Source organism: Saccoglossus kowalevskii, chromosome 4, assembly GCF_978046115.1.
Source record: "Saccoglossus kowalevskii chromosome 4, keSacKowa6.1, whole genome shotgun sequence".
In the NCBI taxonomy this organism is placed as follows: Eukaryota; Metazoa; Hemichordata; class Enteropneusta; family Harrimaniidae; genus Saccoglossus; species Saccoglossus kowalevskii.
In genome coordinates, this window is record NC_140644.1 from 7359323 (window position 1) to 7374402 (window position 15080).

The 15080-nt window shown below is 35.3% G+C and overlaps 1 protein-coding gene across 1 annotated transcript in view; it reads left to right on the forward strand.

Annotated features, from left to right (window-relative positions):
* The first annotated feature begins 2021 nt into the window (after window positions 1-2021).
* The window catches only part of dach1 (dachshund homolog 1), a 41563-nt gene continuing 28504 nt past the window's right edge, over window positions 2022-15080 (forward strand). The window contains 1 exon segment of the mRNA NM_001164944.1: window positions 2022-2440. Within this exon segment, the coding sequence (NP_001158416.1) occupies window positions 2037-2440 (404 nt within the window). The 5' untranslated portion in view covers window positions 2022-2036.

Below are 15080 nucleotides of genomic sequence, written 5' to 3' on the forward strand. Positions count from 1 at the left end.
GAGAAGGTACACCACGTTGAAACCGCGCGTTCAATTCAGTGACGTATTGTTTTCACCCACACGAACATATTCAAGTGCAACGAAGACGAAAACAGTATCATTTTTATAAAAAATAAGCCTCATTTAATCATTAAGTTGTATTTTTTATACATCGGAACTATGGAAATAACGAAATGAAGATCCAGTGTCCAAAACGACCGATAGAACTACCGCGATACGGCAAAAATACAAAAATGAGTAAATAAAAACTGTGCGGTAATGAATTTGGCGGGAAAACTCGACAATCGATTGTTATATGGGCTATAAGAGATGCAGAGAATGTCTCTGTAATAGCTGCAATGGAAATCAACTACTGACGAGTAAATGAAGCGGAAAAACGCGCCAAATGTGTTCGGCTACGGATTCCATTCTTTTGTATAATTAGATCGTCTTATGCGACCACACTCCGAATAAAATCGATTGTCATCAGAAAATTGAAACCCGTTTCATTTTCTTTGTCACAAAAGTCCACTGTTTTCTATAATCCAGACCACCGTCCCTCAAAATGAGGGACGGTGTCCAGACACAAACGAACAAAACAAAATGTAATTCAAGTTCGTGTATTTTTAATTTTACTTATTTGAGACGAAACGAAACCTGTGACTGTTCAGCAGCTCCCGCTCAACCGTGGTCAAGAGACGACTCAATGTACTTGGAGCAAATACTTTATTTTATAATCATAAATTTTCTAATTTAAACCACATCATGTCGTGTGCAGTATCATATTAAAACAATACATATCATTTTTAAAACAAAAGTCTAATAACACCTTTTGCCTAGTTGTTCGTGTGAGATAAATTGACTCAGACGTATACACTACTGTATCTTTAAGAGTAATAAAAAAAAGGCGCGCAGTTGACCATTAGTGTGCGCACGCCCGGCGCGAGCCACCTTAGTTCAGGAAGGATTTTCTTCCCGGGATTGAACAAAATCAAGAAGCCAAAACTACTCGAGAGACTTTACTATGATTAGATAAAGCTCACGTAGCGAGTAATTCGAGATTATGTCCACATTAAAGCTGGAACAGTCGGATAAGCTGTTCAAGATCCAACACTGAAGACAGAAGTATTAAATCCACTATAAATGTTACCAAACAGCCATACGGACAGATCCGAGCATTTAATTTGGACGACAAGCAGCCGATGGCACTTAACAAATCGGGCGAGTGGAAAACAGATTCACGGCGCCAGGTACATATTACTTTCCATTTTCTGATCGAAATCTTATGATTACCAAATGTTAAAATTCAGACCGTATTTTCTTTGGAAATCCTCTACCGGGGGAGTCAGGGAATGAAAAGTGCGGTATGACGTGTTCCCAATCTAACGAGTGGAGTGAAAAGACTGGAGAAATATACGTGAAAGGGGACTGATTTCATGTCAAGAACGTCCCCCATTGATAAAACCATGCATCACACAATAAGAAGAAATTTAAATGTATGATAGCGGTAAATTGGGCTTTGCATTTTTGTCTCGATATTTAATCACATGATGAATACGTAATCCCCATTTCTGGCATTACCCATTAGTCGGTATTGTACAACAATAAGCGGGAGAAAATTGAAAATGGATTTATTTAGTTATTGAAGTCAAATGCAATTAGAAATACCTATAAAATGTATTATTATCCCAAATCCAATGAGAGTGTGAGTCCAAATGATTTATTCCTATTGCAAAAGTAGTCCCGACCAAAGCGGAGGCCGTGATGCGCCCTCAAGTTCTGGTTTAACGGTTTTAATTTCTAAAAGTGGCCGGGAGAAACAGTTTTGTGTGTAGCGCACTTATCGATGCGAGCTGCTTTCAATTTGGTCTGTCATAGAACAGAATCCTTCAATTTAAATCATTCGCGTTAGTTCCAATTTCTTTTGTGAAAACGTTCGCGATCTAGGGTGACACCCCCTTGTGAAGAATGGTAGAGTCCGTGACCTTTGAGTGAAACACGCTGTGTGCGTTGTGTATGTGTTTCATTCGATTTCTTTTGCTATCTTGGGCAACAACATGTCTTTGGCCGGTATAGCTACGTCGCTCAGTCCTCCTACCCAGGTGCTGTTTAAGTTGGACAAGCCTGCCTACAGTACCCCACCGCCAGTAAGCAATGATCCGGCCAACAATGAGTGTAAAATGGTGGAGTATCGTGGGGCTAAAGTGGCCAGTTTCTCGATCGATGCACGAGAGATGATCTGTCTACCGCAGGCGTTTGATCTGTTCCTGAAGCACTTGGTCGGTGGTTTACATACGGTGTATACGAAACTGAAACGTCTTGATATTACACCTGTTGTTTGCAACGTTGAACAGGTCCGAATCCTTCGTGGGTTGGGTGCGATACAGCCAGGAGTGAATCGTTGTAAACTGGTGACCCGGGATGAGTTTGACATTCTCTACAACGACTGTACTACAGCAAGGTGGGTAACTAGTTGGCGTTATAAGATACCCGTTTTTGCACATCACTGTTATTTCTTTATAATTACAAACACTGCGTCGACTAGTATACACTTTCACCTGATAGTAACACCAAACACCACTGATTTCACTGACGACAGGCGTTGTTTTGTTGTTAGTCCCACATTCATGAAGGGAGGTTGATTTCATTCATAAAAACGAGATCTGTACACTGGTCGCTTTGGACTGTTTAAAAGCTAAGAGTCGTGGATTATCGTATGTTGAGTAGCTTGAGTCAAAAGCTTTACATAGAGTGTTGTCTTAGGCAGTGTTTTTTTTCTCGTTCGATCAATAACCGAGGTTTTATTTAACAAGAAAGATTTGAAACCACTTTGTTACTGGATCCGAGATCGGAGTGAGTGAGAACCACTGGCATATTGGCGGAAGGAAAAACACACCACTGGCTCTTTGTGTGATCAGCGGAAACAGTTGACTTAACTAGTGACCCTGGTGCAAGAGTAACTTTTATAAAGTTGCGATTAGGTCCTGCGCTTACAAAACTGGCTGCAATTCTCTCTCTTTTGCGGTTAAAAGGTGAAAAATTAAACATTGTTTTAACAACGCCAATTGATGACATTGAGTCAGAATTAATAGATCCGTCGATGTATTTAACTTGTAAACATCGTTTGCTTTGAGAAAATTCTCGTGGCGAGGGGGACAAGTTCACGTTTGCGGCCTGACAACATTTCTGGTGACTAGCGTATCGAGTTCAATTCTAATAAAACACGCGTCTGCCTGAGTTCAACTGGCGTGATGGTGAGTTATTGACCGAGGAAGCTGGCTTCGGACATAAATTACGTTGCGTGTATTGTACGAGTCGTAAAAAACACAGTTGGCGAGTGCCTATTGATACACTACTGTTAGGCTCTAGTCGGTGCTTTATCCCACGCCGAAAGTTGCGTTTTCAAAACGGAAGATGTGCCTTCGCGAAATTGGTAATTGTGTCAGATTCGAACAAATACAAAACAAGCAACAGGTACTCAGAGAAAATAAGCCGATCATTCAACGGAATTGCTATCTACCCAGTCAGTATTTCTAACATTTTCGACTTAAAGTTATTAATAAAAACGCAGCAAAGTTAAATATATTTATACACATTGAACGGAACTAAGCGCGGATAAAGTCGGGCAATAATAGATTCTGAATTCTAAACCGTGTGACAAATACAGTCAACGTAATCTCGTTCAACGCGCCGAAGTCCATCCACGATCTGTGTCAATTTGGTACGTTAAATATCGTGTTCGCCCCTCCCTTCGGTCAAGTGGACAAGGGGGGTCAACGAGAAGTGTCATCCCGTGTAAGTCGAGACGCGATCTACTGTTCTGCGCTCGGGTCGTAAGACCTGCCAAAACCGAGGTGCGAACTAAGCTAGGGACCTGACTGTGAACAATGGACTCGCTTTTATTATTGTCCCTAGTTTCAATTGAGAAATGAAAACCCCTGTTTATGGCACTCTCGCCAATAGATGAAATAAAATACCGCTGTTCGGTAAATTTAATAAAGTCAGTGATGTATCTCAAGTGTGTCGACCCGGAGTGGTGACGGATGTAAAACTGTTCGGTGCTGAATTCAGCGGCCATAACCGGTGTACATCGTCGGTTAGGGTAAAAGTTTTTATGTTCATAAACGGTCACCACTGACACACAAGCGCGCACACTTTTGATGAATAGTCAGAACAGTTGCTATAAAGATGGATGTACTTTAGATGGATGTTTTTTTTTTCTATGACTGTTGTAGCGAGATATCCTGGGGCCACGTACTAAATTCAGTTCAATTGAACTAGCGATTTGGTTTGAATGCAATGCGACTAACAACACACTGTCAATGCGTGGTGTGAGAATCACTGGAAAACTTGCATACCAATTATGATGGGGTGGGGTGGGTTTCACTTGAGGTGGGGGTTTCAAAAAAAGAATAAGACTAACATCATACAGACATTAATGTCTGTTTATTTGAGTGCACATTGCACCACTCTTATTGGGTTGGACAGCAATGAAACTGGACACAGTTGATAGATTTTCAAGGGCAACTTGCTTCCAATGGGATCTATTTCAAAACATGCACTGTAAATGCTTATAGCATTCATTGTTGCCTTTCCCATTATTTAGGAGAAGGGGGTGGCGGCTGGGCTGTTGACATCATGGAAAGTAGGTGCACACCACAGTCTTGATGTGTGGAGATTGAATGACAAATTATCTGAAATAAATAAATATATCTTGTATTTTGTAATTAGGACATTTTGATTGGCAAACTGTGACAGTATTGGGAATGTACATGTTGGTAATGTGTATTCTATGTTAGGTATTTACTAAAATCACATGTTTGCTGATACCTTTCCTTAGAATGGCATAACTTCATTTTTGTATTCTTCCACATTTCAAATCATTGTCACTGGAAAATTCCTCGAATGACAAAATTAATATCACTCTCACCTTTCAAAAAATAAACTTGCATAATATATTTTCTAGATTTTTATTGAAACTTGTAGGCAATGAAAAATTTTAATTATTTAATTTTTGAAAAATACATAAAAATAAGCATATTTATTATTTTTTTTCAAATTTGTTCTCCAAAAAACCCATCAAGAACAACAAACTTACTAAACTTTGTAAGTCCTTATCCAAAATAAATATTTAAATCAGCGTAATAATTACCCAATGTGAGGCCACTCCTATTACTATAAACAAAAAACAAAACCAACAATAATCTCTACTTAACACCTCATGCTGTAGCAAATAAATAAAAACGTTGGACTCAGATTGACAACTCAATGTTGGCTTTCATTGATAACAGCATGTTTAGCATCCCATTGTTGGGCTGAACTCAACAAATAATGGGAAATAATACCTGCGTGTTCAGATAAAAATTACCATAGAAATGAAAGATTCCCTGAAAAGATGAAATAACAGAATTATAATCTGGCTTTGCAATTGTTGTAACATTTTAGTTTTAGTAAATAGTAAAAAAAAAAATTTTTTTTTTAAATAAATAAACAAAAAGCATGTCAAAATTGAATATATTTGAAGTATTAAAGAAAATCTGAGCCATGGGATTACCGTTCATCTGATAAAACGTATAGTCCCAATATGTGAAAGATAAAATAACCAACAAGAAAAGTTTGTAGATCTTGATTTTTAAAGACGCCTGGCTACTGTTACTCAGTGTGTAATTCAAGACCAAATCTAAACTCATTTATCACCGGGAATGATTATATCCTGCTACAAACTTTTGTTTCAGAGATTGCTGTTTTATGTTTTTTTTTTCTAACTGGGAATGTGACAGTTAAAATCTCTGTCTTATCTACAAAAGTCTGCTGGATGTATCAAGTAAATGTTTATGAAGTAGTTTATTACCTCGATTTGTAAACTGGCAGTGAAAAGAAACCATTGCACTTCAACTGTTATATTTATATGTGATGGGATCTATTGCTTTTAGAGGTCATTTCACTCTGCCTCATTTTTATTGAGAGTAGTATCTATCTTTTTGCGTTGGATTACTGATCTCTCTAAACTGGCCTGTGACTGGTAAAACTCGTTCATTGCACAAATTTACAAGAGGTAAAAATTGACATTACCATTAAATGTATGCTTTTGTTAGTGTTTGGAGTGGACGTTTTACATGTGGATTTTTGTTTTAGTTGCTTTTTTTTGTTTGTTGTCACAAATAGTATATTATGAAATTGTTTAGTTAAATAGTCAGTACTTTTCTGGCAAAGCGAGTAAATTACGTGTGGATACATAAGTGTTTACTTTGTTCCTTTGACCCGGCAACACAGGACATTAATTCAGAAGATTTGACTTAAATAATTATTAGGGATTCATGCATGTGTTAATATGTACATCATGTACGCAATGTTGTCATGTATCGGCCGCTTGTATGGCGAATTCGAACTGCACTCTCGCCTCCAACTAGGGTCATTCATAGTGCATCCGTTGTTGTACTCGTATTTCCCTCACTTTGTTGTGTCATTCCTGACTTCATTTGTACAATGTTAAATCGTGCGTGCCACGCATCCCATGTGTAACTCTGCAAAAACTGTACACAAAATGTCTCGTAATTTGTTCTTACTGCGAAAGAAAAGAAACGCATTTATAGTTGATTTCATCATAGACCCTATTGTAGTGGCTGATTTCATTAAGCTTTATAGTGATATGTGTGCGTGTGAATATAAGTACTTCGTAATGTGTTTTTTTACACAGAAAAGTGCGTTACTTTTTTTCCATGGGATGTCCAACTAGAATAGAAATCCCATACTCTAAAAAACGACACCTTTATTAACACTGTTTGGAACGTTTATCTGGGATGTAACAATGTACCATTTAGATTTCCGAATGGATGTTAGTTTCAATAAAGTACTGTACAACCTGGCATAGCGTGCTTTCAAAAGATGTGTCTATTGAATGGAATGGTACTAATATAGATTGCACCATTATCTAATGGGGGGTGGTAACTTGCAGGGTCACTGAGGGGTCAGCTGTTTAAAGACAGCTGGATAGAAATGGTTGAAAACTGTTATGTTATCATTACCAGGTAGAATGAAAAGATAGTTTTGTAACTTTGTCGCAATAAAAAAAAATAGAATAAAAGTGGTGGAATTTGTTTTTATTTTAAGTGCAGTGTTATATTACTTGTCTACAAGACTGAATAGGTACAAATGTTCATCACAACTGATAGAAAACAAATAAATAAAATCGACACAAATATTTAAGTTGCTAGGTCAAATCTGGTTTTTATTACATACTGCTCTGTGTGATTACTGCTTCATATATTACCAAAATATCATAAATTGTAGGCCACTGGAGATTAAGAATCGTAAATCTTAACACAATACTATTTGCATTTATTTTATTGTACCACAGGTGGAGGTACCAGGTACAAATTCCAAAAATGAGCAGCAAGGTCATGCCTATTTGTAGAATTTGTAGAAATGAATACAGGCTATCGTAAACTGTTTGTATTTGCTGCTAGAAATTGAAATTTGAAGCTGTCTACAAAGTAGATATGAATCACTGTGGCTTCCCATTGTCAAAAGTTCATTGCCGCGATGTATTGAGATTTTTCTGATTTGTGACAAATATGCGCAAATTAATAAAGCTGATTGCAGTATTTAATATCCTATACCCAGGTATTTTATTTATAAAGATGCAAAATTCATAAAAAATAATTAAAATTGTCATTATGTTATATTTACATAAATGCAAATAATAACGCTCACGACAGAACTGAAAAAATATTGCAGATGGCTTTGTTTGTTTCAGCAACAAAACATGAAATGTTTTTTTTCATTTATTTGATTCTGGTGGAATATGAAAAGTATAGAAAAAATATTAATATAGGATTGTTCTGTACAATATCCATAATAGATGTACATAAAGAAGAAATATTTGATGAAATTAACATTGTAGTTATTGATTTCACTTTATTATTTGAAAAAAAAAAAAAAACCACATTTCAAAGACTGCTTCTATTTCATGTTTTGTAAAGCTACATGATTCGTAGCGGCCTTTCTATTCTTTTGGTTGCTGTTTCTGAACTATCAAAATAAAGTATCTAATTAAAAATATAGTAAGTGTAATACAAGCCATGAATAGCCACATCTGAAAAGTCAATAAAAGTGCTTATTTGTTGGTATCTGATAGGCGAGGGAGAGCTGTACAAAAGACGCATATTTAGCTGAAAGCTTACCATACAATGTCCTAATCTCATTTCTTTTCACACAAAAAAAGGCAAACATCTTGGAATACTCTTGAAATCTCATGACAAGCCAATACAGATTGTAAATGAGAAGGAAAAAAAAAGTCTGTTTGTACAAAATTTAGTATTATTGTGTGTCAAGTGCATATGCCAATTGAAACTGACATGCAGTTTGCATACATTCAATGTACATTGATCAGTCTTGTCAATGTCAAAAAGAAATTCCCACCAATTAAATTTGTTTCTTTTTTTTATAAAAAAAAATGAAATCCGTTTGAGTAGTTGAGACTATTGCCTATTTAAATTATTCAGCTCGAAATGTACATTAGGTGAATAGGCTGTCAATCAAGTTGTACCTATTAACAAGTAGAAAACCTTTTTCTTTTGGCTGTGACAATATTCCATGCATACCAGATGTAGAAAATATGATGCTTTTTTTTATATTTAAATTTAAAATAAATAGTGATTGCTTATTTTGTCGTAGCTAGAGAATTATTTCGGACATCTTAATATAATTACTTACCATTTATGAATTGTATAATTACATAGTTTTGTTTTTTGGTTTACTACTTCATGAATATTTTTTTTGGGATGATACATTTTTGAAATGAAAACAATTTTTGAAGATTAAAAAAAAAACCTGTTTTATTTTATTTTATGTATAATTGATAATTGAATTAAAAAAAAAAATTGCCAGAGTTGTCCATTCCAAGAAGCGAGACTTGTTGTATAGTAAATAGTTTCCTGGCACAGCTTTATTGATTTAAAATGAAAATCAATCTATAAACAAATTCTCTCAAGTTTACTGAAAACTTTATAATAAGGCGTGACGATTGAACTGACTTTTTCTTGTTTTCTTTGATTAAATAGTACCACAGGATACGTAGAAGTCATTTTTGTTTTCTCCTTGACTTTTGCAAGTCTTCTTTTTTTTATCACAAAGCCAGTTGACTAAAAAAACAAATCCCCTCTCCTGATCTCTGAAGTTATTAAAGAATTTTGAAAGTAGCTTGGCCATTCATGACTAATTCAATGTATATTGAAAAACCTCTAGCTTAGCTTTTAGTTAAATATTTGGGCTTAGGGATCAAAGTTTTTTATGGAATGTGTAAATTGTGAGAGGAAAGTTGACAGACATTGGTGTTTACATCTGGTGTTTGTCATCCTGGGCTGCTTTCAAGGTGAGAGTCACATGAGCAGCTGCATTATCTTTGTCTAGTTTTGAAATGTACATTTGAAATCAACAGTAGGAATGAAAAATGGACATCATCCATCATTCTAACTAGTGTAATTAATAGTGGCCTCTAACAACATATCTAAATCACAGATAAATAAATTCATTGGTGTGTGGCAAATCCTTCATTCAAGGTTGTGCCATTCACCTGCAACAAAACTATGTATATATAGAAATAAATAAATTGGCAGGTTTCCTAAGTTTTGCTCTGTATCTTTGCTTTAATAGCTTTATTTTATTTTCATGAAGGAAAAGAAAAAAAAGTTGCATAGATTGGAGAATAATGGAGAAGAATTTAGACACCTAAAGTAAAAAAGGCTTTGGTTTCAAACAAAAAAATGTGGCGACAGTAAATGTGATAGAATCTGTTTGTTTGAATTGCATTTTTTTTCTTAGTTGACAATTAGTTGAATAGGGACTTGGGTGACTGGGTTCCTTTTAAGCGACCCCACAGCTGTTGTCTTTGGTTTATCCACAAAAGCTGCCCATTATCTTTAGATGACACTCTTATTCCAAATACAAATGCAAGAATTAGAGTAAGAAATGGTGCATGTATCCAAAACAACTGAAAATTGTAATTTCTATAAACGAACACATTTGGTCAGTTTCCCACATATGCAGAAGCATAATGGATTATAAATGTACAATACTTGAACTCTGCAACTTGAACTTGGGGTTGATTACTGCAGCACCAAAGCTATTTATCATTCCTTAATGTTTGTTTCACTGTGACTGTTGAATGATTAGTTACTATTTATTTGCTCGGAGATTCCATCTCTGACAAAGAAAACATTACCAGATGGAAGGGCAACTGTTGACTGGATAACAACCTGCTTATTTCCAACTTGTGTAACCTCAAACCTGAAATTAAATAAATAAAAAAAAAGTTGAATTACTTATTTTGGCTAATTTATGACAACTCTTGTGACTGTTTATGTTTCTTTCTTGGTTTTGTGTTAGTAAAAACAAAACAATTAAAGTAAATGGCTTTGAATATGCATAGGGGGGGTAACTATTGAAATTGTCAATTCATGGTCAAATCAACACTTTTGTACACAAATATGGTAAAATCTTATTTGGGATTACTATTTTAACGTTTATTTATGTGCTTGTTATGAAACTTTGTGTCGCATAAAATGTTTCTGTTTTCTGCCAAACTCAATAACCGACAATCTGAAGTTCACCAAAAGTTCAAATTATCGTAGTGAGGGCATTTATCTGATAAAAAAAAAATAAAAAAAAATAAAACAGGAACTGTTAGAAATACTGAAAAGGTTCAAGTTCTATTATCAAAGTGTTAGGTTCGATATGTACATGTGCCAAGTGATGGTGCATTTCAGTCAGGTCCGGTACTGGAGTCATGCACCTGTGGCGCCTAGCTACGCAGTGGTCCTGTAACATTGATAAAATTAAATCCAGAAAACCTGCAGAAAGATAACAAACAGGAGTTTATTTATCGTCAAAGTTATATAACAGTGATTGAAAAGAGTTTATTCACAATGGGGCTTTTCTTCTCTATTTTCAGATTTGTCTCGATTTCCTTGAAAATCTAGACATGTACACAAGTAATGAGTAGGAATCAATCCTATGATATTCAGTTGCCAAGAAAAAAAAAAGGCAGGTTTTTGATCTCCGAACAGAGAAATATGCAGGTTTTGTGGATCTCTCAGCAGTGGAGTTGATTGTACACTGATTAGTGACATTATGATTGCTTTAGTGCTAGGTCCTTTATTTAGACAGAATCATGGGGGTTTAAAACAGAATGTGGCCTTTGTCAAATATTTCAAAGTTGGAATAATAAGGTCATTTTGTTTTACAAGAACACCCAATCCTTTGTTTCTGATTATACACAGCTTAAAACTGTTTCCCTCATATTCATTGACCATGGCATTAATTAAGTAAGGTCTTAAAGGGGGGCACCTCCAGTAAAGCCTAATCTCTCAGCAAATTTACTGGATTAAGTCGGATCAACACCATAAACAACATAAATAACAGTGTCCCATGATTCCCTGGTCTACTCCCTGTGGTGGACATCTTCCTCTTCAATCAATAAAACACCTCTCACTCTTCCCTCCCCCTTTTCCTCCCCCCATATCAGCAGATAAATAAAAAAAAAACTTGCAATCCTGGAAACAAACTGATTATACATAGCTCATTGTTTGCATTCGTACAAATCAACAAGCCTTGTCACACTTGATTAAATTACAGCAATCAGTTTTAATTTTAATTTTATTTACCACATTCTGGTTGCTATGGAAACAAAAATAAGATCCAATCAGTCAACGCCGTTGCTGATATACATGATCTGTGTGCTTTGAAATATTCACAATGTCTATATTATTAGGTGTTTTTATTAACGGAATTGCCTAATCTCTGACCAGTTCTCATTTGCACATTTCATTGGACCAGCTTGTATTTTAATACCTTACACAGAGTTTCATCTAATCCTTCTAAATGGAATTGTTAGATGGAATTTGATAAAACCCGGCATAGATGATTATCTTGGCATCAACTTCATTATTGTATTGATACTGGATTGATAAGAAATCACATTGAAATGTACTAACTTGATAGTATTCGTTTTTCTTAGATGGCTTCATCGTGATGGATGTTTATTTCCTCCATTTTTGCCCGACTCCATTGGGGTTTAGAAAACAACTGTGTTTCAGTGATGAGACGAGAAGGGAATTTCATACTATAATAAAAATATTGCCTGAACCTAATGAAAACTCTCACATGAGACACCTTCCGTCCAATATTCCTGAAGAATTGAACTTAGCGTTGTGTTATGAAGATGGCGTTTTGAATTCTGTATTCCAGTATGCATGCAACTAATACTTAACAGCCCTCGATAAAAAGTTAGCAGACAAAATCCTAGCGTAACTTCAAAATATCCCACCAGATTCATTTGGCTTGCCTGCGTCTCTAAAAGATTTTTCAATGTGGTTTAAGTTTTTGAAATAAATTTTTTTTTTTTTCAGATAAGTCAGTTTGTAAATCGCATCCAATGCAGGAATTATTTATTTTTGCCATGTTTCACCATCCATTAATTAGCTTGTTATTGTAGAATTCGTTCTCTTTCACAAAGAAATATTGTAATTTCTTGAAAATATGAAATCAATTTAACCAATGATATACAAAGCTTCTTTTTAAAAGAAGGCAACTTATTTTCATTTTACATTTTCAAGAAATTATTTTGGATCCTGATTCTACTTTTTTAGTGCACACTTAACAGAACCTATTTTCTCTGCATTCGTTAAGTCGGAGTGGATCTTTGAAATTCAAAAAATGAAATATAGATGGCACATCGTAAATGAAATGTGACGAGTGATTATTTTAACTGTGTTACTAAGAGATGAGTTGTACACATTTTGTAGGATATGTACAACAATAATTCTTTTTGGGAGACTTTTTGTAATTAGTTAGTTCTTTTTGTGGTTCTCGTTTTGTGATCACAAAGACTTTGTCCCATTCTGTTCTCCTGTATGATGGTTTTACAGTGGTGCGCGTTTCCAATCCAACGCACAAATAGACCTTGTATTGAAGGGAGTGCAATATTTTTTATTTTACTTTGCGTGCCCCATACTTAATTGAACTGCCCAAAATGGTTCTTGTTTGTTTGGGATTAGTTTTAGGGGGAGACAGCTGCAAGCTATTCATTAGAATGGAGTTTGGCGCATTTACTGAGCAATTCAAACAAAAAAAAAACATACAAGAAGACCGTGGCTGGATTAGGTAGTTGTTAGTGAAATGGAGTGGGTTAGATCAATTGTTGGAAATCAAAGAAATTACGCCTTTGTTGCTCACAGAAGAAATCAAACAAATTCCAAAATGAAATTAGCAGTTCTTTTGAAATCTGATCAGAGAAACTGTTTGTTTCTGACAGATACGGTATTCAGGTGGGCTCTCTGTGCAGTAAGGACTATTTTTTTTACGCCCGAGCGAAACACATTAAAATGAAATCCAGTCTGCTGTCTTTGTTTGTTTTTTATTTTCACTGCCCCAAAGTCAGTGTTGAGTTCACTGTCAATGTTTTTGTCAGTGGACCATTAAAACTAGAAAGCGAAAAAAACAGACCAAGCATTTGATTAAAATGCTCTGTTGAGTGTCGTTTTCTTCACAGCATATCGTGAATTGCTTGAAAATATATAAAAATATACCTTGTTGTTAGTGCCCTTCTTTGTCACCATTAATGCTCTTTCAAAGAGTTAGCCTAAATGAGTTGGGGGGGGGGGGAATAAAAACTGTATTTGTATCAGCGATTGAACTCGTAAATGTACATCAAAAATATAATTCATTTAACAAAAGAAATTGTTGCATTTCAGTTATAAAAATATACAAGTGTATTGCTCATGTTTTAAATTCAGTTAATAGGCTGAACTATACAGATTTTAACTGAGAGACTTGGATGGTAGGCTTTTGTACCAATGTACATTTGATTTTCTTTTCTCTGTATAAATGTACATTGGTGAACATGGTTGTATATATCAATGCTTTTGTGTTCAGTTTCAATACCGAAGTGTTTTCTTCCGCGAACAGCGTGCTTTATATACTGGTTAAAAAAAAAAACGGTCGTCAACTGAATGAGAGTGCAGAATAGAGTACATCCCTGTTCACATAAAAGGAACAACACCACTGACTGACTAGCGATTGCGACAATGAACAAAATCTGCTCACAAAAGATGTAATCTTTTGCGGACATGCAGTTAAAAAAGTTTTGAGATTTAAGATTGCCAAATAAAATAAATTTCATTCATTCAAACTTTTATTTCAATTGAACTTAAAATTTAAAAAGTTGTTGAGAAAAGTTAAATCTTGAAAATGTTGAGATAAAAAAAAAAGGGAATGGAAATATATATTTTTTTCTTACGGAAATAGTTACCTGCTTTAACATCTGAATGCAGTCGAACACAAACCAGTATTGGAAAACAAAAATTTGTTCCTTGTACACATTTAGTGTTTAAAGTGTTTGTGGGGCATTACTGTATTTGCTTTAGGCTTTTCTTTCATTGTGCCAATCTAGACTTGTCGTCTACTACTGAGAAAATAAAAAAACATTCAGACACAGAAGGCATCGAACACTCTCCACCAATATCTGTTTATGGCACATAATCGTATTGGGAACAATTACGCTACTATGCTTATATAAGTCCCTGATATTCTAATGTACGCTGCTGAAGAGTATCCATTCATGGACATTAATAAAAAGAATACTTAATGGATTGGATTTTCTTTCTTGCATTCTCTTTGGTATTTACACTATTACTCCGTCCATTTCTGCGAACATCTGCCAAATTCTGCGGAAGACCCATTTTAACAATGAGTGCCGACTAGGCTCATTAAGTCTGTATGTTCCCACATTTGTTGTTGTTACATTTCTTCATTAGATCGCTCCGCTAATTAAAGCGATTATTGAAGACGTCGATTTCTTTAGTTAGTTTTCCTCCTGTGCAGCAAATCTGGAATTAAAACTAGCACTCCCATTTTATATATGTAATTCGCTGTCTGGATATAAAAAATGTATGCAAAAAACGTTTGAAACGCGCATCTCTGGAGTGCATTGTCCTGGTGTTTTGGGCAATCCGCATGATATGGTTCATATTTAATGTGTAACCTTAGATGACGAGTGGTTGGAGTATGACAGGCAGGTGGTACCTGTTGTGTTCAGTGCTTAT